A 24,643-nucleotide genomic window follows, 5' to 3' on the forward strand; every position below is an offset into this window, starting at 1 on the left:
CAGTTTGGGTTTGTGAAGGGCCGATCTTGTCTCCTGAATCTGATTGACTTCTTCGAATCAGTCTCCAGAGCTGTGGACGAGGGTAAGGTGGTCCACACAGCCTATCTGGACCTCGACAAGGCCTTCGACACCATCCCCCACTCTGGAATCATAGATAAACTTACTAAGCTGGGCATAAATCCCTATGTCACTCGATGGGTTGCCATCTAGATTACTGACAGAACCCAGACTGTAAAAGTAGCCGACTCCAAATCCAGCTCCAGACAAGTGACAAGTGGAGTACCTCAGGGTTCAGTCCTGGGACCACTCTTGTTTGGCATCTACTTCTCTGAAGTACAGGCCAACACTAAGGAACTCAGGCTAACAAAATTTGCAGATGACTGCAAACTGGGAGCCATTACTGAATCCCCAAATAATGTGGATATTCTACAAAAGGGCATTACAGAAACAGATGCCTGGTGCCAGAGCCATGGGCTCAAGCTTAATGCCAAGAAATGTATAGTTATCCCCTTTGGAAAAAAACGTGTACCCATGAATTACCACATAGGTGGCAGGACACTAAACATCGAAAGTGTGATGAGAGACTTAGGGACACAGGTGGACAGTGGTCTCACTTTCGATAACCACATCGCCACAGCAGTCAGGAAATCCTTCTATGTGGCACACCTCATCACTAAGGGCTTTTCATCCAGAAAAAAAAAGAGGTCATTGTCCCACTGTACTCATCCCTCATTAGACCCATTGTAGAGTATAATGCCCCATTTGGTATGTACCTCACAAGACATCTGCAACAGCTGGAAAGACCACAGAAATACCTCACTAAAAGAATCACAGGCCTAAAGCAGATGCCATATGCTGACCGTCTAAAAAAAAAAAAACTCCAGCTATACTCTGTGGCATGTCGTCTACTCAGAGGCGATCTCTGCTTAACATACAAGGCCATGTCAAACCCTGAGCTGTTGGACATGCTCCACTTAAAGAAATCCCAATATCTCAGAGCCACACGCTCCAGGGATCTAAACCTCATCATCACAATTAACAAAACATGCTGGAGGGATAGGTTCCTGACCCAGAGACTCCCCATACTCTGGAATAGACTGCCCATACATGTCAAGCAGAGCGCCTCTTTGGACTTAACCTTGATGATTGGATGGGAGATAGGAAATTCACCCCGGGGAAATTCACCCCGGGGATCAAATCAGTCGCCCTGCTAGACAGGGGCCCAGAGAAGTAAATATTGTGGGAAGAAATATCCAGGGAATTATTATGGCTAGGCTTACATAGGCCTTAGAGCCGATAGCCTAGTACCAACCTATGAACCTATAAGGGTCTGTACCTAACCTTCTGAGGTTGTCAACAATGCCAGAGTGGAGTATTGCATCACATGCCTTGATCAGGTCAAGGTAGGCAGCGTATACTATTTTGACCTCATCCATTGCTTTAATGACCTTCTCAAAGTAGTCCACCAAGTTAAGTAGGCATTGCCTGCATTCGATAAAACCAAATTAGGTTGGGGCCAGTGTCTGATGGTTTCTTATGCTATTACTGATCATTTTCATGATAATTCTTTCCATGGCTTCGGATACGAGACTAGTGAGACTTGTGGGCCTATAATTTTCAGGGCCTGTAGATGGTCCATCATTGTGCAGAGGGATGACTGTTGCTGTTCTCTATTCATGAGATGCAAAGCCTGTTTGGCGACTACAGTTGTATAGTAATTCCAGAGAGCCTGATAGGTCACATTTCATGCTATTTAGAAGGCATCCTGGGATATTGTCTGGGCCCACTGATGCAGTATTCGTGTCCTTAGACAGAACATTAAGGACCTGTTCCCTAGTGATAGTAGGGTGAGTTATATTTGATGGTATTTCCTGAGGGAAGGTTGAGGGAGATTCATGACTTTTTTTTTTTTTTTTTTGCTTAATTCTTAATGATTACCTTAAGGCCAATAAAGCCAAACCCGACTAGGTGTGGACATGCATGATTTGGCCTTTTTATTGACCTAATCAGCATGGCATAAGTGGATGTAGATGTATTTAGATAGAGATGTAAAAGTGTCTGTCTCCGTATAGAGAGCCCAGGGGCCTCAACTTGGGCTTACCAAAACATCTTTTTAAAGAACTTTCACCCATTTCTGTTAATGAAGTGAAGGGCTTTTATATTGTCTCATTTTAACAGCTTTCCAATTGCTTTTTCTTGCGTAAAGTACATCAGTCACTGGCTTATCTCAAAATGTTTGATGTTAAGTTGTCTATCTCGCCTTCATTCTTGCTGGATGGGTTCGGAGCCGACCTCGGCTCCGACTCGGCCACTGTAAAAGCTCGAGAGTTGGTTCCACCGGCTCGAGGCTCCCCTTATATCCCACAATGCTAGGCGAGAGTTACCTCAGATCTCGTTTGCCGCTACAGCTTCGAGGTTGGTTGCTTCTACCGGTTCCTGGTGAGTGTTAGTTTTTCTTCAAAAAGTTACTCTTTTTTCCCCTTTTTAACTTATTTCTTCCTAGATTAGTGTAGAACATTGAGACTTTTTCCCCGACCCTATTTCTCCCCGTTTTCTTACTAAAAGAACCGTTGGTTCTTCCTTTGGACCTTTGGCCTTCCCTTCCCTAGGAGTGTTTGTGTAGTTGCTTTAACTTTTGTACTTAAGTATTAGTATTTTGGCTAAAATTATTATTATTTTTAGTATTGCTAATTTTGCTGACAGGCTATAACTGTCTGTTTGGGTGTGTGTTAGTGTACACCTGTCAGTTAGGAAATGTCAAAAGAAGCAAAGGTCTCGATTCAAGAAGTGTGATGCGTGCTGTCAGAAAATGTCTCTGACAGACGCTCACACTTCTTGTGTCTATTGTCTGGGGTTTGCACCTGCAGGACTCCTGTGCTGTGTGCCATGGCTTCAGCCCCAGGGTCCTGCAGGAAAGAAAAACAAGTTGATTCTGAGAGGCTTGTTGAAGCCAGAGGATTCCCTGTCAGTTTCAACAGGGAAGCCCTCTAAGGCATCGAGGTCTTGGCTCCGCTTCTGAGCCGAGACCTCAGGTTGTTCAACCTTGCCTTTATCGGCTCCGGCTGGAGCCGATAAGACTCAGTCCACAGTTTCTGTGGCTTCTCGGCTCGGCCGGAGCCGAGGTTATCGAGGTACCGTGTCGGCTCCGACAAGCTCTTCGGAGCCGACAACCAGAAGGAGGTCTAGGTCACCTTCTCTTGGCTCCGTTCATTAGGCTCCAGGCTCTCCCCTGCTGCTTGAACGGTGCCAAAGGTCTCATTCCTCTAGGTCATCGAGGCTTTCCGATCATGACCTTCAGAGGGTGGTGAGTCGACTACTTAAGTCCGAGGCACTAGCCCAGATGCTTCAGAGCCCGACTCATCAGTCGGTGCCTGCCCCGTCCATCAACTCTTTCCTCCTTGACTCTTTTGAGTTCGGAGCCGGGTCGGTCAGAACCGAGACTGTGGTCACTTCGGAGCCGAGACAATTGTCTTCGGCTCCGTCGCCGCACCGCTTTCTTCCTTGGAGGAATCTCGGCCGGATTTCCCTCGTCGGCTCCGAGGGGTGAGTGGCATCGGACCCTTGTCCGACCCCTCTCCCTCTCGGTGCTTCGGCGCTGGTGAGTTCGGCTCCGACATCGACCTCGAGCCATCACTGTCGGTGCCGAGGGGGTCCTTAGCTCCTCGGAGCGGGACCTCTGGCTCTGCCTGACAGGGGTACATTCGAGGTCATGCGGAGTGTGTTAGAGCCTGGCTCTACTCCACAGTCGGCTCAGTCAGCCCCTCCCTCTATGCTGCCTCAGGGTAAGTCGACTCACTCCCTCATCCCGGACCGCAGAGAGCCAGCTCTCAGGAGCCCCTTTGGGATTTCATCCTCTTCCGAGGCCTCTCCTGATTTGGCAGAAGAGCCTCCTCGGAAGAGGAAGTGCAAGAGGAAGCACATTGACTCACCTGAGTCTATCACGCCGGACACAGATCTGGATGATTCTGAGGGTTCCCCGTTCCCCTTCTGAAGATGTCTCATTTGCAGACATTCTGGAGATCCTGAAACAGAGGGAAATTGGCCAGCCCTCAACCCTTCGGAGGACGAATCTGTGTATCTTGAGGCGTTTGGCTCTCGTCCTTCCACCTCCTGGGTGTCCCCCTTCGACCCCCTCATGCAGGTGGTTGCTAAGAAGGCATGGACGGCTCCTGATTCAGTGGACCCCACTCCCAGGAGACCCTCCAAATTCATCACAGCTCCATCAGACAAGCACTTTTATCAAAAGGAGTTTCTGTGGATGCTATGGTGGTAGCTGCCGCCACAAAGAAGGAACTAGCTGATCCTTCAGTGCCTGTCCATCCACCTAACAAGGAATCTAGGTCCATGGATAGGTACGGGAAGCGGATGTTCTCCTCAGCGACATTTACCATGCGTGCGCTGAATTACCTGTGCCATTTCACTCGTCTTCAAAGGGACTTGATCAAGGAAGCGAGTGAAATGTTAAAGGACCCTACAGCTGCGGGTTTCCAAGAGAAAATGAACACGCAGCTGGCTACCCTTAATTCCATATCCAACTCCTCCATGCGCCTCCTCTCTTATGCGGCCGATGGAGCGAGCAGAGCCGCAGGGACAGGGGTAGCCTTACGTAGGCACGCCTGGATGCGGCTATGCAACTTTGGAACCTTTCAAGACGTCTTTCACGAACTCCCCTTTTGATGGATCATCTCTCTTTGGTCCTCAAGTGAAAGAAACCCTGACTAGGTGCGAGACTGATGGCAAGACCCTTTCTGCCGTCGGAGTCCGTTTTCACTCCTAGGCCTTACCCCAAAGGCCAGAAGGGTGGGAAGATGTGGTTCCGTAAACAATCTCAAGGGACTTCGCCTGACGACAGAGTCGTTTTCCTACCAAAGGCAGAGGTGGGAATAACAATGGTAGACGCCGCCCTAGGGGCAGGGGGTCCGCAGAACCAGGGCAATCGGGAAGCCTTTCCTGACAAGCCCTTTCAGCATCCCTGAGGTGTTGCCCGACTGCCCATCTTCGGAGGCAGTCGGGGAAGATTGTCACTGTACCCAGAAGCCTGGCTATCCCTGACTCAAGACAAATGGGTACAGTCCATCATTTCAAGGCTATTCTGTCCCCTTTCTTCGCTTTCCAAATCAGTCAAAAATCCCTTCCAGATGTTCCACCCGCTCAAAGGGATATAGCAGCTTTGGAAATTTCAAAACTGCTTGCAAAAGAGCAATTCAGTCAGTGCCAGCAGACCAACAAGGATCCGGAATCTACTCAAGGTTCTTTTAGTTCCAAAGAAAACAGGGGACTGGAGACCGATTTTGGATCTCAGTGTCTTGAACAAATCAGTCAAGAAAACAAGATTTCGGATGGTCACGCTGCAATCCATTCTTCCCCTTTTGGGCAAAGGAAACTGGATGTGCTCTATAGACCTTCGGGATGCGTGCTATCACATAAAATGAACAGACGCTCCAGAAGATTCCTCCGCTTCAGGCTGGGAACCAGTCATTTTCAGTTCAGGGCCCTGCCCTTTGGTCTCACCACTGCCCCGGTGTTTACCAAATGCATGGCAGTGGTAGCTTCTCACCTGAGACGACAAGGATTCCAGGTGTTTCCATATTTGGACGACTGGCTTCTCACAGCTCCCACCAAGCATCTCCTTTGATGGCCAGAGATTATACTTTTCGCGTTTGTCAAAAACTGGGTATTTCAATAAATTGCGAAATGTCTGTTTTGTCGCCTTGTCGTACTATTACCTACATAGGCAAATTTAGATACTATAAACATGTCTGCAACGCTAACTAACCAAAGGATATCAGACATTCACAAATTGGTGTCACTTCTTCTCAACAACAACAGAGCCAAAGCCAGGTTAGTTCTAAAGGTGTTGGGAATCATGGCAGCGCCATACCTCTGCTCCCATTGGCCAGATACCACATGCGGATCCTTCAGTGGATGCTTTTTTCTCAATGGTCATACCAGGAACTTCCAATGTCTCACACCATTATGATCACTAAGCGTGCAAAAGCATCTCATGTGGTGGATGTCTTCCCCAGCTCCTGTCGGAAGACCATTTGTTCCACCTCCTCCGGTTCCTACTCTGTCAACGGATGCCTCCCTGATCGGGTGGGGGGGGGCATTATCAGGGCAGGACAGTCCAGGGCACATGGCAACCAAACTAATGCCACTTGCACATAAATGTTCTGGAGATGAGAGCAGTGCTTTTAGCGTTGCAAGCCCTTCAAGACTCTCTTCCCTTAGGAACGATTGCAATCCAGACAGACAATATGTCTGTAGTGTGGTACATCAACAAACAAGGCGGAACCAGATCATACCCCCTGTGTCGAGAAGCACTCAGACTGTGGCAATGGGCGATTTCTTCTCAGCGTTTTCTGATAGCAACGCACATCCCCGGGAAGTCCAATCACATTGCGGACAAGTTGAGCAGAGTTATACTCATGCCTCACGAGTGGTCTCTGAAAGACTCTGTAGTGAGAGAGATATTTCTCAAGTGGGGTCAGCCTTGCTGCGATCTTTTTGCTACTCCCCAAAACAGCAAGTGCAGAGAATACTTCACTCTATTCCCTTTACCAGGCCAACCCAGCAGGGACGCTCTAGTCCAAGTTTGGCCCCGGGGACTTCTGTATGCATTTCCTCCTTTAACTCTGATCTCTCAAGTAATACAGAAAGCTATCGCTCAGAAGGCCTCATTGATCCTCATTGCTCCTTACTGGCCTCGACAAGTGTGGTTCCCCTTTCTACATCGTTTTCTCTTGAGCGACCGTGGAGTCTGGACCTAGTTCCAGACCTTTTGATCCACCAATCGGGTCAGTTTCATCGCTCCCTCCCTCTCTGAACCTCACTGCTTGGTTCCTCCAGTTCCAACCGTAGCCAGGCTTCCTCATTTATCTCACTCGGTTAGAGATATATTGATAGCTTCCCATAAATCTTCCACTCGAAGATTTATTTGAGTAAGTGGAAACGCTTCTCATATTGGGCACAAGGAAAGGACATAGATCCTTTCACCGCTTCCATCCAACTAGTCCTTGATTTTCTAGCTGAACTCTTCCATGCATGTTCATCTCCATCTACTCTTAAGGTTCAATTGGCAGCTATTTCTAATTTTCATGTGGGCATTTCTGAATCTGCCCTAATGTCCCACAAACTTTGCAAAGCCTTTTTGAAAGGAGTTTTTCTTCTCCGACCTCCTATAAGAAATCCTCCTTCTCCTTGGGACCTAAATTTAGTTCTTGCTTCTTTGATTCTTTCCCCTTTCGAACCTGCAGCTTCATGTTCCTTGAAATTATTATCATGGAAAACTCTCTTTCTGGTGGCTATCACATCAGCTAGAAGAATTTCAGAACTTCAAGCACTCAGTTGTCGTTCTCCTTATCTTCTGTTCCATAAGGACAGAGTTTCCTTCTGAACTAACCCGTCCTTTTTGCCTAAGGTGGTTTCAACATCAAATCTAAACCAAAGCATTGACCTCCTGTCTTTTTCCCAGAGTATTCAAATAGGTCTGAACAAAATTACACTGCCTGGATGTTCATCGTCAATTAAGGTACTACTTGGACAGGACAAACAATTCAGAAAATCTGATCAGCTGTTTGTCTCCTATGCGGAAAGCAGAAAGGGACTTCCAGTTTCAAAGGTATCATTATCCAGATGGCTAACATCTCTGATTACCCTTGTTTATGAGATTAGACACCAAAAACTGCCTAATAAACCTAAAGCCCATTCCACCAGAGCTTTGGCTACTTCTCTAGCCTTCCAAGACAGACTGCCTATTGACACCATTTGTGCAGCTGCTACTTGGGCTACTCCTCACACTTTTATTTCCCATTATAAGTTGGATTTAGCTTCTAGGCATAGAGCTAATTTTGGTTCCACTGTTCTCAGGAGTCTGTTCCGTTAGGCCACCCGGGACAAGGTGCTAGGGACGCGGTCCCATCCAGCAAGAATGAAGGCGAGATAGACAACTTAACATATAGAAGTTATGTTCTTACCATAACGTTCCATGTTAGTTGTCTTCTTCTACTTCTTCTTGCGTCCCACCCTCCTTCCCCCTGGCCTGGACAGACCTAGAGGAGTTGTGATCGTGACCTCTCTTTCTACCACCTCTTTCTTAGTCATATGCTATTATGCATATTTCTTGTTTCAGGATGTAGGTCACCCTTCTTTCTTCCTGTTGTTAGAGGTGGATTCTGTTTTACAGTTATACTGTTATAAGCTGGGGTTAGCTTACAAACGAGATCTGAGGTAACTCTCGCCTAGCATTGTGAGATATAAGGGGAGCCTCGAGCCAGTGGAACCAACTCTCGAGCTTTTACAGTGGCCGAGTCGGAGCCGAGGTCGGCTCCGAACCCATCCAGCAAGAAGAAGGCGAGAAGAAGACAACTAACATGGAACGTTATGGTAAGAACATAACTTCTATTTTTTGCCCTGTTTACGTTACCTGTTAGGCATTTATTTAGTGGAACCAGTATGTGCGTGCATGTGTGCGTGTGTTTATATCTGTAGGTATATACATGTATAGTGTGCACTGTTTTATTGAATCTTTTTTGCTCAACAAAGTGTGATGCAGGAAAGTTTGTGCAGTCAGCAGATGGAGCAATTTGCTGGCTTAGTCGGTTTGTGTGTTTTGTCAACAAAGCTAAGTGGCAATGTAGCTGGAGTGGGAATGTGGGGTGGTTGGGGTTAGAGGAGGGTGTTTGTGTGTGTGTGTGTGTGTGTGTGTGTGTGTGTGTGTGTGTGTCCAAATTGTCTTGTGTAGTGGTTGTGTTACAGAAATAGTATTTCTAAGGTAAGGTAAGCTGTATGGTAGGGTTGGCACACGTTACTAAGGTGGAGTAGGAGGACAAAAAAATCAGTAGTGCATACTAACCCTAACCATTTCCATAAGACTACCATTGTTAAGACAGATTTGTTCTAAGTGTTTAGTGGAGTTATGATTTGTAGATGGGAAAAGGAAATTTGATTCTTTTTTCAGTCTACTGGTTTTCAGTGTTTGTGTTGTCATCAGGGTGAGTATTGGACGTATTTGGTCGATCATTCGTTGGTCATTTTGTACAGCTAGAATTGTATAACTGGGAGAGTCCTACAATCACAGTATGTAATATCTAACCTGTATGTTTGAAACAATTGTACTTGTTCTGCTGTGATAAATAAGATTTTAATTAAATACGAGCAATGCTTTACATTTCCAGTTGTATATTTAGTGTACACTATTTAATAAAACTTTAGGCAATTCGTGATTATGAAACCCTTAAAGAACAGGTGACATTGATGAGTTGTAACCCCCACTCTCCAGAAAGTATTGATCAGCAACTGTTGAGGTCTGCTTGTCTCAAGTAAGCACCCTTACTTTCCCATTATTGTAGCATGTAATTCTTTATTTGTTATACTTTCACTTTATCAATGAACTTTTATTAACATCCCATGTAACATTTAACCTTGAATATCATGGTCTGATAAGATTAATTAAGCACAGGAAGTACCTTTCTGAAGTAATGAAAGGTTTCTTAAGTTTTGTTTTGTAAAACGTGGACTAGTCACCCAACCCTGTGGTGTAGAGGGATGAAACCCCATCTGTGACACAGCTGACTTTTTTGTTCGAACTGTGGCATGGGTGTCTTGAGTTACTTGGTGGGAAAGTATTACCTTGTGTGGTTGATACCAACTCCTTTGTGTGTTGGGGGGGGGGGGACTGTTAGACTTGTGGCACTGGAGACTCTTCTTTGCCCAAGCGCCATTGGGCAAGAACGTCCAGAATGTGTGCACACACCTCCTCTCCTCAGCCAGGAAGCTATAGTGAGTCTGCAAGCAGCTTAGAGGAAGCAAGGGTAGGCCTCACCACAGGGCTGCCAGCTGCGTTGTTCCCTACCAAATGGCTCTTACTAGCGGGGAGGGGGGGGGGTTGTTGGAGGATGAGACCAGTAGGGTTTCCGGGGCAGGAATGGTCCATGCAAATCTGGCCTAGCTTGGAAATGCCCAGTTCCTACTTCCATGGGATAAGTGAGCCATTTGGGTGCAGGTAATACACCCATCCCCACCATGCCCCAAGATTCTCACTACACCTTTCTAAACATACTGGAAAATATTAAGATACAACCAAACACCCTAATACTCGGTGATTTCAATTACCCTGCCATTAACTGGGAAAACTACTCTGGTACCAACTCCTTTTCCCAACGGTTCTTGGAATTCATAAATTCCAACGCCCTGAATCAACTAATCCATTGTTCCACCAGGGGCTCCAGTATCCTAGTCCTGGGCGTTGCCAACATGGGAGATGCTCCACACCAGTGGTCACCCCCTCATTAGTCAGGTCTGACCATAAGCAAATCACCCTTGACATCCAAATCCCACTCCCACCCCCCAGTAAGGAAACCTCCTTAAAAAACTTCTCCAAAGCCAACTTCATGCTACTGAAGTCAGAAGTGACAAACTTCACGACATCCATGCAGACGGGATCTGAAAGTTGAACTGCAGAATCCTACACTAAGGCACTGTACGAGCACATCCACTCGTGCATGAATCATGCCATCCCAAATACAACCAAGATGCTTTTCTCCAAAAAAAAAAAAAAAAAAAGGAAGCCAATCTGGTGGTCCCCTGCTATAAACAAACTATACAACAGAAGGAAGAAACTGTTGCAGAAAAGAGGAAAATCCCAGGATGCAAAAAACTCCCTCACCAGCCTCAGTAAGAAGCTGAGATCCCTCATAAAATCCTCAAAAGCTAGTTACGAAAATAAAATTGCCAAAGATTCCAAAGACAACCACAAGGCATTCTATAGTTATGTCAAGAATCTAAATGGCAATGCTCAGATCTGCTCTGAGCTACAACAGAATGGCATTAAATATACTGATCCCAAGGATATTGCCAATATCCTGGCAGATCGATTTAGTGCCAACTTCACCCCCCCTCTCACCCTCTAAAGGGCCTATCTCCGTACCAAAAGATTGCCAAATTCCGGTAATCATGGCCACACAGGTAGAAACCTCACTCTCCAAACCTAAGAATACAGCATCCATGGGACCAGATGACATTCCAGGCTGTGTACTATATGAACTATAAAATGAACTGGCACCTCACTTAAGTGTCATGTTTAATCATAGCCTCACCTCAGGCTTCATGCCCACTGAGTGGCGCACAGCTACAGTTAACCAACTCCACAAGGGGGGATCCGCCTTGGATCCCAGGAACTACCGTCCCATCAGTCTGACAAGCCTGATCTGCAAGGGCATGGAACGCATTATCATGGAACTTATAAACAAAGACATTGGCAACCTTCAAATACTGGACCCCACTCAGTTTGGGTTTGTGAAGGGCCGATCTTGTCTCCTGAATCTGATTGAAGTCAGTCTCCAGTGCTGTGGACGAGGGTAAGGTGGTCCACACAGCCTGTCTGGACCTCGCCAAGGCCTTCGACACCATCCCGCACTCTGTTGTCATAGATAAACTTTGTAAGCTGGGCATAAATCCCTACTTCACTTGATGGGTTGCCAACGGACTTACTGACAGAACCCAGACTGTAAAAGTAGCCGACTCCAAATCCAGCTCCAGACAAGTGGAGTACCTCAGGGTTCAGTCCTGGGACCACTCTTGTTTGGCATCTACTTCTCTGAAGTACAGGCCAACACTAAGGGACTGTGGCTAACAAAGTTCGCAGATGACTGCAAACTGGGAGCCATTATTGAATCTCCAAATTATGTCAATATTCTACAAAAGGGCCTTACAGAAACAGATGCCTGGTGCCAGAGCCATGGGCTCAAGCTTAATGCAAAGAAATGTATAGTTATCCCCTTTGGAAAAAAACATGTACCCATGAATTACCACATAGGTGGCAGGACACTAAACATCGAAAGTGTTATGAGAGACTTAGGGATACAGGTGGACAGTGGTCTCACTTTCGATAACCACATCAACAGTCAGGAAATCCTTCTATGTGGCACACCTCATCACTAAGGGCTTTTCATCCAGAAAAAAGGAGGTCATTGTCCCACTGTACTCATCCCTCATTAGACCCATTGTAGAGTATAATGCCCCATTTGGTATGTACCTCAGAAGACATCTGCAACAGCTGGAAAGGCCACAGAAATACCTCACTAAAAGAATCACAGGCCTAAAGCAGATGCCATATGCTGACCGTCTAAAAAAAAAAAAAAAAAAAAAAAAACTCCAGCTATACTCTGTGGCATATCATCTACTCAGAGGCGATCTCTGCTTAACATACAATCTATGTCAAACCCTGAGCTGTTGGACATGCTCCACTTAAAGAAATCCCAATCCCTCAGAGCCACACGCTCCACAGATCTAAACCTTGTCATCACAATGAACAAAACATGCTGGAGGGATAGGTTCCTGACCCAGAGACTTCCCATACTCTGGAATAGACTGCCCATACATGTCAAGCAGAGCGCCTCATTGGCCCTCTTCAAAAGGATCCTTGATGATTGGATGGGAGATAGGAAATTCACCCCGGAAGATCATGTCAGTCGCCCTGCTAGACAGGGGTCCAGAGAAGTAAATATTGTAGGAAGAAATATACAGGAAATTGTTATGGCTAGGCTTGCATAGGTCCTAGGGCCGATAGCCTAGTACCAACCTATGAATCAGTTTGGTTCCCTCTTCTGCTTCCAAAGAATCCCATCAGTAGCCAGTCAATAACTAAGTATGGCCAAAGGCTTTAGATGGTGAACACTTTATATTCTTTACCTCTTTATCTTTAGGCAGCATGCTAGTTGTTTTACACAGTGCAACTGCTTGAAAGTCTTCACTGGGAGCATCTGACATAATTTCTTTCACCCTACAGAAGTGTGGAAGCTGTCATGATCCATATAGAAATATTATTGTCCTTACTCCTGTTATCAGCTAAAGTGGAAGGAGATGTTAACTGATAACTCCTAGCCAGTGGGGTTTGATTGTTCACACTCATTGCATTGTAGGTTATAATACCCTATTACCAAATCTTCTGACCAGATGTTTTTGTACAGAGGTGTCCTCCATAATCGGGTCTATATTAGTTCCTCAAAATACCTATTCATGGAATACGTATTCATCAACAGCTAAACAGCAAAATTCATTACAGTGAAACACGGAATTTTTCCCAAGGTTAAGAACCACTGGCCATCACCTCAGCTTTGCCCTTTTCCCCACCATAGTGCGATCTTAGTGTTGGTATATATAGTTAGAGGGGGTTTGGGGGACACAGCCCCCCACATTGTGGGTTTTGGGGATGAAGCCCCCACTTGGGTGGGTTTGATTTAGTCCAGTGTGTGTTCCAGAGTGGTAGAGGGCCAGTGATTCCTAACCTTGGGAAAAACTGTGTTTCGCTGTTTAGCTGTCAAATACATATTCAAATACATATTTTGAGGAGCTAGTATAGACTTCATAACTGACTGTGGGGAATGATCATCACCCTCTATACACAGTTGTGAAGCTCATGAGTAGGCTGTGTGGGGAGACTGTCAGATTTTGTGTTGCATGATAAAGTGGGGTGGACTTGATGAAACAAGTGTCTTTCAACTTTCAGCCATAGAAAGGTTACATCTGGTATGCAAGCTACTGTGCTGGAAATCTGCTGGTAAATAAGCTTTGAGCCTGTGAAAAGTGCAAAGGAGGACTCTTCTGAGGACTAGAACAGGAAGCCTGCTTCTCTACTTCCGTCAGGACATGGAGGCAGAGCCTCTAAGACAAATGCAGAAAGTCAGGAGCAGTTTTTTTAAATATTACTCTAATTCACTTTTGCACAGTCATTAGAATACACTCAATTTCTGAAGAATAAGAGGTCTGAAACGGTATAATATCTGATGCTGTTGACTGAGTAATGTTCAGAGATTTACCGGAATATAACACAGAATCTTGGATAGCTGAGAGCCATGTTATAAACAGGATGTGGGTAGTGTGGCTTGTATACTGTGAAGAAATTAAAGTTGCAGACATATAGGAGGTGGGGATGCTGGATGTCAGTTTGGATAGGAGGTGGGGATACTGGATGTCAGTTTGGATAGGTGGTGGGGATGCTGGATGTCAGTTTGGAGGAAAGGTTGGGGAGGTGGACTCTGGCAGTAGATAGGAGAGGCTGTGCAGGTGAACTCGTGTTAGACAAGAGGAGTAACAGAAGCCTCTGGTAGAAGAAAGTATTTTTCAACAGATATAATATGCTTATGGATGATTTGCTGGAGGATGTAAAAATATAGGAACAGAAAAAGGATTTAGGAGAGCTTTCGTCTTCCCTGACTTCTGGGGGGTTGACGTCTCTGTACAAGTTGGTTGTAACAGCGACTCGGAATATGTTTTTTGCCATTTTCTTTGTCCATATTGTTCGTTCTTTTAGTTAATTTCAAAGAATTTTTTCTGCATTATTTTTAATCATTCTCCTCATTTTATACAAGTATGCAAAAACAGTGCAGCTTGTTTAAGGAAACAAAAATGTGGACAATGAATATTATATTTATTTATGTAGCATTTTTTGGTTCAGTTTGTAAACTACTGTGTGTGTAATTGGAAGTATAACGCAATGTAAACAAATGGAGCTTTTCTGCCTGGACCTCCACTGAATATGGTATTGCCCATTCTGTCTTTCCTGGTAAACAAAGACAAATAAATTGTATTTTTGAGTGATGGCCTCTCACTGTTTTGGTAATTCTGTAGGTTAGCAGTATGTACTATATAGAAGACCTTAGACTTGGTCAAGTTTAACAAAGGAGATGGTGGTTTGTATGACTAATTCTATGAAACAGTGCAGGGAATTGCTGCCTGAATGCTTGGAGAATGCTATGTGGCTTACACAACTGCATGCTCCCTTTTGTTTTCATTTAATGCATTATGACCTGGCCTGTTGTAGTGTACTTTAAAGGAAATGGTTGGTGTGGGTTGTCGTATCACTGTTAATACTGTAAGAGGGAATCCCTGGAATATTACATTTCAGTTTTACATTTGTGCGACTTGACTTTGGATAATGTGCAGTGTTTTAAATACAGGCACATTTCAAGGTCTCCTGTTTCTCTGGTTGTATAACTTAATCTCTTAATACCCTTCTTCCCTCTGCATTCCTTGCTCTGACTCTACTTTCCATTGTGATTCTTTCAGCCTGTGAACTCGGATTTCCACTCTCTGTATAATGCAAGTGTGTTTTGAATTTTCAGTCTGTCACTCTAGAAAGTTATTTTTCTGTTGCCTTTATATCCTCAAGACAACTCTGATATTCACTTTATATATAACAATGTATGTGTTGCATTTTGTCATTCGTTTTGTATGTATTATATCTTATAGGTTCATAGGTAGGTACTAGGCTATCTGCCCGAGGGCATTTTTAAGCCTAGCCAGAGTGTGTTGGCTTTCACCGCCCCATTGATTAATTAACTGAGCCTCTGTCAAGCAGAGCCAATGAAGTGATCCCAGGGGTGTATTTTCTGTTACCCATCCACTCGTCAAGGCTTCTCTTGAAGAATGTTAGTGAGGGGCTCTGCCTAATGTAGTTAGGAATTTTGTTCCAAAGCATGGGGAGTCTCTGTGACAGGAATCTATCCCTCCAGCATGTTCTATTTGTTGTGGCGAGGTTTAGCTCACTAGAGCGCGTGGCTCGCAGTGACTTGGATTTCTTTAGGTGGAGCATGTCCATCAATTCTGAGTTGGACATGGCTTTGTAAGTCAGGCAGAGATCACCTCTGAGTAAGCGATATGCCACTGAGTACAGCTGGAGTTTTTTCAGTCGGGCTGATCTTTTGTGTTTACCCTGGGCTGAGAGAGAGAGAGCGAGAGGTCCAATGGGATCAGTGCTCTACCCTTGTTAACAAATTCAAAATAAATAAATAAATAACATTTCTCAGCTAATGAGTCACACATTGTTGTCTGTTAGTCCTTTATTGTCCACCTGTGCTTTGACTGTAGTGATTCTTGAACTTTTTTTTTTTTTTCCATGATAGGTATGGAACTACAAGTTGCGTCGCTGCCTCTTTACTCTTCTTGGACACCTGGACTACATTCGCACCACTTTTTTCCATCATGTGAGTATATATTTATCACTTGTATAGAATGTTTGTTTTTATTCAAACATAAAAAATGTTGAAAGATTTGTATTTGAAAGTGTCACTATTGCTTAGGTCTCTGTAACTTTTTCTTTCTGGGCTAGTAAGAAGTTTTTATGCTTGTTCTATTCCTTTTATTTTTTCTAAACTGTTTTCTCTGTTTTTTTAAGGCTCCATTCTTCCTATGAAGCAGTATATGCACATATATTTTTTCCAGTAAAACAACTCGTTCTTCTGCTTTATGCCTTAAATTGTTTACGAGAAATATTCTCACAGTTTTTTCTTTGTATTTGAAAGCTTTTCATAGTCACTTTCCTTCCCGTCTCTTAAAATTGTTTACAGTAACATTTTTCTCTCTCGCTTTTTCATATAGACTGTGCATAAATTATTTTTGTTCCAGAACTGCATGCAGTATTCAAAGTGAAATATGCATTTTTATTTAGCATACTTTAGGCAATTGATACATTTCAGACTGTAAGAAAAGTCACAGCAATGCTCCTATAATGTTATCCCTTGTGAAGTCCTCGTTTCTCTCAGAGTGGCATCTGTTTTGTGGGTGTCTGGACATAGGTTTTTCTAGGTAAAATTCATGAGGATCAGACTGAATAGGGAAGTTTTTAAACTAAATGGGCCATATTTGGTAGGAGGCTTTACTGTTGATGCAGCAGCATTACAAGGCTGGTAAAGTAATGGTCCTAAGTAAAACTAAAGTAACGGTCTTAAGTATAGCTTGCCCTCCTGGGTTTTGTCACGCTGATGGGCACGTCTTTGCTCCATTCTTTACTAAATTATTGCGGTGGTCAGGCACAGCTTCAGTGCTCCCAAGTTAAAGCTCATTGTAACCTTTTTTTGCTTCCATGAGCTACAGCTGATTTAACCACTTAACTGCTGTAGAATATTTTTGGGGTAGTGCTTGAGCTTGTATTTCCTGTGAGGAAATGGCGAGCAGTTAGCTCAGTTTTGGATAATCCCATATGTAAGATTATGGCTACTAAAAAAAAAAAAAAAAAAAAAAAACAGTGCTAAATTATAATGGGAACTAGGCTTCATGATGTGTTGGTGGCTTTGTTTTGCTGGTTCCTAGATGCTTTATTTTGGATCTTTTAATAAAAACAGACTCCCTTTGAGACCTTTCTGTCTTTTGGCTTCATAATTTAAACACTAAGAAAACTGTCCAAGGAGTTCTGGAGTTATGGTTTTGTTTCTGAAGAAGTTAGTTTGATGAATAGCTAATATTAAAGTCTGACTACGCTAAATACTTTCATTTTGGAGTCGTCCTCGTGTATTTTTTGGGTGATTCTTTTTTTTGTTTGTTTGTTTTGTGGTTTGTTGTTGCTCCTTTGCCTGGTGTGCTGTGTTATTTGGTTATGGTTAGATGTAGATGTCCTCCTGTTCTCATGTTGCAGTATTCCAAACTCTTCGGTTTTCTTCTCTTGCTACTGGAACATCTGGGCAGTACACAAAAGCTTGTAGTCATGCTAGGTGCATAGAACATCTGACGTTGGCTTAGGGAGTGTGGGCCATAAAAGTGACATCTGCATGTACCTTTCCTCAGAACTTCTCTGCGCCATTTGAACGTCTGTGTTCCTGCTGTCTTCGCTTTGGCTCTTATTCAAAGTACCCCATCGGGGCCGTTTTTGATTCCTTTGTCATTGCACGTCTATTAAGGTTACGTCATCCAAAAATGGAAAGTGCAAGTGCGGTCATCAGATCCCCCATAAGGACACCCACGAGCTTTGCCTTTTCTGTTTAGGGCCTGCACACAACCATCTTTCCTGTACTATCAGTCAGGCCTTCATCCCTAAAAACCCTACGCAGCCACCTGCACCCCTTGAGTGTATGTTTAGATAATCAGCATCTTAAACGCTTAGCTTTAGGGATGGAAGGGTCATCCGGTCAGCCCATGGAACCACCTAAAAAGAATGCCAAGGTTTCCAGGCCAGAAGTTGCTACTGCTGCCTCTCCTCCATTCCTCCTGTGGCTGACGTTTGCCTGGAGGAACACTGTGCATCTGCTGAAGCAGGTATAACAAGTACCCATCCGGATGCCACAGAACCTAGAGCAGAAGGCACATCTGGGGAGGCTTCACAGACATCGCAAGGGGGAACCACAGGTTTCTATGGCTGCCCAGATGGGCCTTTCTCTGCTTCTCAGTCCACTAAACCTAGGCCTTCTTCAGACACTGGGTCTTCCTCTGGGCTTATGCCTCCTAGGCCTTCATTGAAAAAGGAATCCAAGACCAAGCATCTCTCCCTTCTCCTGAAAGCCAACCAGATTGGCAGGCTTTTTCACAGAGCCTATTTCATGCCTTTATGGCCTTGTGGCTTGCCATGCCTGGATCCCCACAGGCCAGCCCTCCTCCTGTCAGTCCCAGGCCTCAGGTTGAGAATGTCATCCTACCTGAAGCTGAGAATTCCCTCGACGACTCCTCGTCTGGGAATTCCCTGGACGACTCCTCGTCTGGGAATTCCCTGGACGACTCCTCGTCTGGGAATTCCCTGGACGACTCCTCGTCTGGGAATTCCTCGGCGACTCCTCGTCTGGGAATTCCCTCGACGACTCCTCGTCTGGGAATTCCCTCGACGACTCCTCGTCTGGGAATTCCCTCGACGACTCCTCGTCTGGGAATTCCCTCGACGACTCCTCGTCTGGGGATTCCCTCGACGACTCCTCGTCTGGGAATTCCCTCGACGACTGCCTGGGAATTCCCTCGACGACTCCTCGTCTGGGAATTCCCTCGACGACTCCTCGTCTGGGAATTCCCTCGACGACTCCTCGTCTGGGAATTCCCTCGACGACTCCTCGTCTGGGAATTCCCTCTCTTGGATATGCTTCTCCAGAGGACGAATCTGTAAAGGCTGATTCCCCAGCAGAGGACCTCACATTTGGGAAGACTTTCAAAAATGAGGAGATTTTTTTTTTTTTAAGTGGGCTTCCTTTGAAATGTCTGAGGTACAAAAAAAATATATTATGAGGTCCTGTAGATGGACACTCCTGCTCCTTTTGCAATACCCCCAGTATTACCAGCTTTCTTGGATGCTTTCAATGCTGCCTCAGTTAACTTTGATTCCCAATCACCTGCTGCCAGAAGGCCTGACAGGATGTCCTTCAAGGATGCATCTGCAGTCATAACGTATGGGTTGTCCTGGCCTCAGGCAGCCCTTCGGTCGGCCGGATTCCAAAGTCTGGGTCTGGCCTCGGCTGATGTCGCACTTCACCCGACGTCATAGCTCCTGGGGTATAAAGGCATCAGCCGACGCCATTTTCCTCAGTCTTTCTTGCCGCGCGGTGCCCGAAGCAGAAGCTGTTCGCAAGTGCCGGTCGGTCAGATCCAGAGATTTCAGCTACCGAAGACTTCTAAAAAAGCTAAGTACCCCGTTGGGGACTCTTTCTTGCCTCAGCCGATGTCAGACAAAGTAAATAATTGTTTAACTTGTGGGAAACTAATACCTCATAAGGATTTCCACTCTTACTGCCTTCCTTGCTTAGGCCCAGACCACGACGTGTCAGCTTGTTTAGCCTGTGCTTCCTTCAACCGACGGACGCTTGGACGTCGGTCGGAGTTTACCGAAGAGTTTTTTGGCTCCGTTTTTGTATATAAAATGCCGTCATAGACTCCGACTACACATTTAGCTAAAAAACACAAGGAAAAGGACTGACACTCGCCTACCGCGAGTGTCTCTGTTTTGGCTGAAACCGAGACCTCTGTTCTCCCTTCGGCCGAAAGCATGCCTCAGACAACCGAGGCCACACAGGCCCCGGCTGAGTCGGCTACAGAAATTCCTACTGAAGAAGCAGGCACACAAGATTTGTCCGACACCATTCCGTTGGACATCTCTACTCCTGCACGTGGGGCAGCTAGACCCCCTGCTTCTATGTCTATCAAGGCCTTCTCCAGGGCTAAAGCAGCTAAACTTTCCAAGGCCTTACCTACAAAAGCTCCCTCTCACAGACCTACCTCAAGTTCTCAGATTCTCAGCCTTGCTGAGGACCTTATTTCTCTGATCAGGTGATCCCAACCTCACCCAGACAGGGCCTCACAACCCCCTCCTGAAAAGAGGCCTAGGCCCGAACCCCCTGAACCTCTATCCTCTGACTGTTCAGATTTATCTGACCATCAGGAAGGACCATACTCACCTTATGAGGATTCTGATGCAGAAGACTCCATTCCTTCTGCCTCCCCTCCAGAAGAATTTTCATTTGGGGAAACTCTACACTCAATGAGGGAACACTTCCAATGGCAGGGTCAGGATTTTTCTGATTCTAGGAAAAGGCTAAGGACTTTTTTACACTTACCACAGCATAGGCCTTTAGCCATACCACCTGTACTATCAGTTGTTGATGATGCATACGATGATGCCAGTACTGCCCCTGATTCTCTTCCCCCAGCCCCTGCCAAACCTGACAGATTCTACAGGGTCCTGGATTCTCACTTCCACTTGTATAAGGCCCATGCTGCAGACCCAGAAACCATTTCTCAGGGCCCTAAAGGTGTTGCAGCTGCCTCTGCCAAAAACCCCCTACCCTCTGAAAGAGAATCAAGAGCATTAGAGAGATGGGGTAAAAAGGTTTATACATCTGCTACTCTTTCTGCCAGGGCTTTAAACGGTCAATTTCACATGATACAGTACCAGGAATTTTTGTTAGATCAGCTGAATAAAAAGCTATCCTCTCCTGAACCTTTAGACCGTAAGCCCCTTCAAGATTTGGTACACAACTCTCAGCAGGTCAGTAATCATTTCTTAAAATGTGGCTGTGATGCACTGGAGGCTTCATTTAGATCAGCTATGACTGGAGCAGTGATTCGAAGGCATGCCTGGCTAAAAGAACAATCCTTGCCAGACCATGTTAAATCTAAACTCCTAGATGCCCCTATGGAGAAACAAAGTTTATTTGGCTCCCCTGCACAGGAGGTTCTAAAGAAAGTGGAAGAAAAAGCAAAATCTGTCCAAACAGTCAAGGATTTTCTGCAGGTCCAACCTCCAAGGTTCAGCAGAAATTGGCCTTCAAAGAATTGGTCCTTTCCAGACACCTCCAGAACACAGAGAGGCAGAAATAGACGCCCAAGAGGCAGAGGTCAATCAAGGGGTGCCTACAGAGGTCGTCAGTGGCAACCTGCCAACCAGAGAAGTGCCGCCACAGCTGCGACTGCAACCACTTCCACAGGACAGACACAATGACTTGGCTCTGATTCCGCCTACCAGGGAACAACTGGAAGCACCCTTGGGCGGAAAGCTAGCTTTATTTTCAAAAAACTGGCATTGCATTACAGGAGACAAATGGACTTTGCAAACAATAGACAAGGGCTACAGGTTTCACTTCCACACTCTACCAAAAGAGAGGAATGCCAAACCTTCCACCAAGCCAGAAATCAGAGGCTCTAAAACAAATCATCAGCTTACTAAGGATGAGAGCAATAGAAAAGGTACCATCTATGGAACAAGGCCAAGGATTGTACTCCAGACTATTCCTTGTACCAAGAAAAGAAAATCAATGGAGGCCTATTCTCGACTTGTCCGCACTGAACACATATCTCATTGTTCCAAAATTCAAAATGCTAACCCTACAGCAACTTCTTCCCATGTTGGGCAAGGAGTCTTGGCTGGTGACTCTAGATCTCAAGGAGGCATACCTGCACGTCCCTATATGACCAGATTGCAGAAGACACCTCAGATTTCTTGCAGGATCAGAGCATTATCAATTCTCAGCATTGCCCTTTGGCTTATCTACTGCACCCAGAGTATTCACGAAATGCCTGGCATCAGTAATTGCTCATTGCAGGCTTCAGGGAATTCAAATCTACCCATACCTGGACGACTGCCTAATACAAGCGGACAACAAGGCAAAAATAATAAAGGATTTGGCCTATGTCATACAACTGCTACAAGCCTTGGGATACACAGTCAACATACAAAAGTCAAGACTAGTACCATCCCAAAGGATAACTTTTTTGGGTGCAGAACTGGACACAATAACTCGGATGGCTTTTCTCACAGAAGAAAAACAAAAGCAACTACCAGTCTACTTCATGGCATTAACAAGACAAACTCAGCTTACTGCAAGGAAAGTCCTGCAGGCCCTGGGTTACATGGCATCCTGCATAATCTTGATCCCACATGCCAGGCTGCATATGAGAAAATTACAATGGTACCTAAGGAATGTATGGTCTCAACACAGACACAGTCTAGAAGCCCTGATACCAATCATTCCATGCCTGAAAAAAGAATTCCTGTGGTGGGCTCAGGCCTGCCAGATCAACAGAGGGTTGCCTTTCCACAAACCACATCCAAGGCAGACCATCACCACGGACGCCTCAGACCTAGGCTGGGGGCACACATGGAAGACAAGTGTATCCAAGGCCTATGGTCCCAAGACCAGCTGAATCTACACACACATCTAAAGGAGATGCTGGCAGTGAAGCATGCAATTGAGGCATTCAAATCATTCCTCCAGCAAGGACACCTGCTGATAAGGACGGACAATACCACAGTCATGTGGTACATCAACAAACAGGGAGGCACACATTCATACCCTCTATGCCGGATGGCAATGGACCTGTGGAACTTAGGCCTGAATCTCAACATCCAACTGCAGGCCAGATTCGTACCAGGAAAAGAGAATTCACTAGCAGACAGCTTAAGCAGAACTACCACGGATGCTCACGAATGGATGCTGCATCCAGACATCTTCAAAACCATAACAAAGAAATGGGGAATGCCAGAGATAGACCTGTTTGCCTCCCCACTCAACCACCAACTGAAGAAATTCTGCTCAAGAGTATACCACCCACAAGCCTGGAGGGTGGACTCCCTTTCTTTCAGCTGGAAGGCCCTGACAGTATATGCCTTTCCACCTCTCCCATTGATGTACAAAGTTCTACTGAAGATCAAAGAGGATCAGCCAAAGGTAATTCTGATAGCTCCAGACTGGCCAAGGCAGCATTGGTACCCCGCTACTGAAAAGCATGTCTCGGACGAACTCATGGCCTCTACCTCTATGTCCTTTACTTCTAACGCAGAACAACTACAAGACCCTGCATCCAAACTTAAAAACCCTGCAGCTAACTGCTTGGAAAATTGCATAAAATAAAACCAACCTGTTTTTTATCTCAGAGGGTTAAGGACATTATCCTGGAGGCTCGCAGACCCTCCACAAGGAAATCATATTCAGCCAAATGGAAGAGATTCCTCATTTGGAGTGCAGCAAAGGGAACAAATGTCACACAGGTAAACGTAGCACACATCCTAGAATACTTAGCAGAACTGTTCCACAATGGCCTGTCCTATTCTTCCATTAAGATTCATGCATCAGCAATTTCAGCAGAGTACAACATGGATCCTCCTGTCTTCTCTCATCCTCTCCTCAGACAATTTTTGAGAGGGATCAAAAATGTAAAACCTCCAAGGAAACCACCTCTGCCAGCATGGGATCTCAATTTTGTGCTAGAAAAATTAACACTTCCCCCTTTTGAACCGGCAGCAACAGCAGACTTACAGTTCTTATCTTGGAAAACTGCCTTCCTGCTAGCAATCACTTCAGCAAGAAGGGTATCCGAGTTACAGGCATTAATGGCAGTGCAGCCTTTCCTTATCTTTCACCAGGATAGAGTGTCTCTGAGAACCAATCCTACTTTTATGCCAAAGGTGGTATCCAGGGTATCCTTGAACCAAGCTATTCATTTACCTACATTCTTCCTAACCCACAGAACAGGGGGGGAAAACTATTACACACCTTGGATGTACACAGACAGCTGCGCTACTATCTGGACAGAACTAAGGCCAACAGAAAAACTGACCAGCTTCTGGTAGCATATGCAACAGGAGTGCAAGGAAAAGCAATTTCAAAACAGACAATCTCAAAATGGATAGGAAATTGCATTCGATTCTGCTACTCATTTCATGGAAAGACAACTCCTGAAAATATCAGGCCTCACTCCACAAGAGCTACAGCCACCACTACAGCTTTCCTATGAGGAGTGGCTACCAAAGACATTTTAGAAGCTGCTACTTGGAGCTCCGTGCATACATTTGCCAAGCATTACAATCTTCCTTTATACTCCAGATCCCGAGCAGGTTTTGCAACTGCAGTTTTTTAAGGGATCTTAACTACACCATCATTATCTTAGTGCCTCCTCCCCCAGTTTGGCTATGGTATTCTACCCATATGTTATGACTGCAGATGCATACTTGAAGGACATGGTACAGTTTTATACCTACCATAAATGTTAGATGTCCGATAGGTATGCATCTGCAGTCAGGATTACCCACCCTCCTTCCCCTCGGTGGTATTCCTAGGGTACTCACCCCTCTCTTAGCTAGCTGGGGGAATCTATTATGGTGTATTTGTTTGTATGTATATATGTATATATATATAGTTTTTGATTTCTACTGTTTGGAATTTTCTACTTTTATACAAATTTAGCCTTCCTAGAGGGCACCTGGCATCTGGGGCAAGAAACACTGAGGAAAATGGCGTCGGCTGATGCCTTTATACCCCAGGAGCTATGACGTCGGGTGAAGTGCGACATCAGCCGAGGCCAGACCCAGACTTTGGAATCCGGCCGACCGAAGGGCTGCCTGAGGCAGGACAACCCATATGTTATGACTGCAGATGCATACCTATCGGACATCTACATTTAT

The 24,643-nt window shown here is 45.3% G+C and overlaps 1 protein-coding gene across 1 annotated transcript in view; it reads left to right on the forward strand.

Moving 5' to 3' along the window:
- COPA (COPI coat complex subunit alpha) overlaps window positions 1-24,643 on the forward strand; it is a 915,755-nt gene that overhangs the window by 59,009 nt on the left and 832,103 nt on the right. Inside the window, exon 4 of the mRNA XM_044059531.1 lies at window positions 15,903-15,983. Within this exon, the coding sequence (XP_043915466.1) occupies window positions 15,903-15,983 (81 nt within the window). The remainder of the gene's footprint in view (window positions 1-15,902; window positions 15,984-24,643) is intronic.

This window comes from Protopterus annectens, chromosome 17.part0 (assembly GCF_019279795.1).
Source record: "Protopterus annectens isolate FY-2018-M chromosome 17.part0, PAN1.0, whole genome shotgun sequence".
In the NCBI taxonomy this organism is placed as follows: Eukaryota; Metazoa; Chordata; order Ceratodontiformes; family Protopteridae; genus Protopterus; species Protopterus annectens.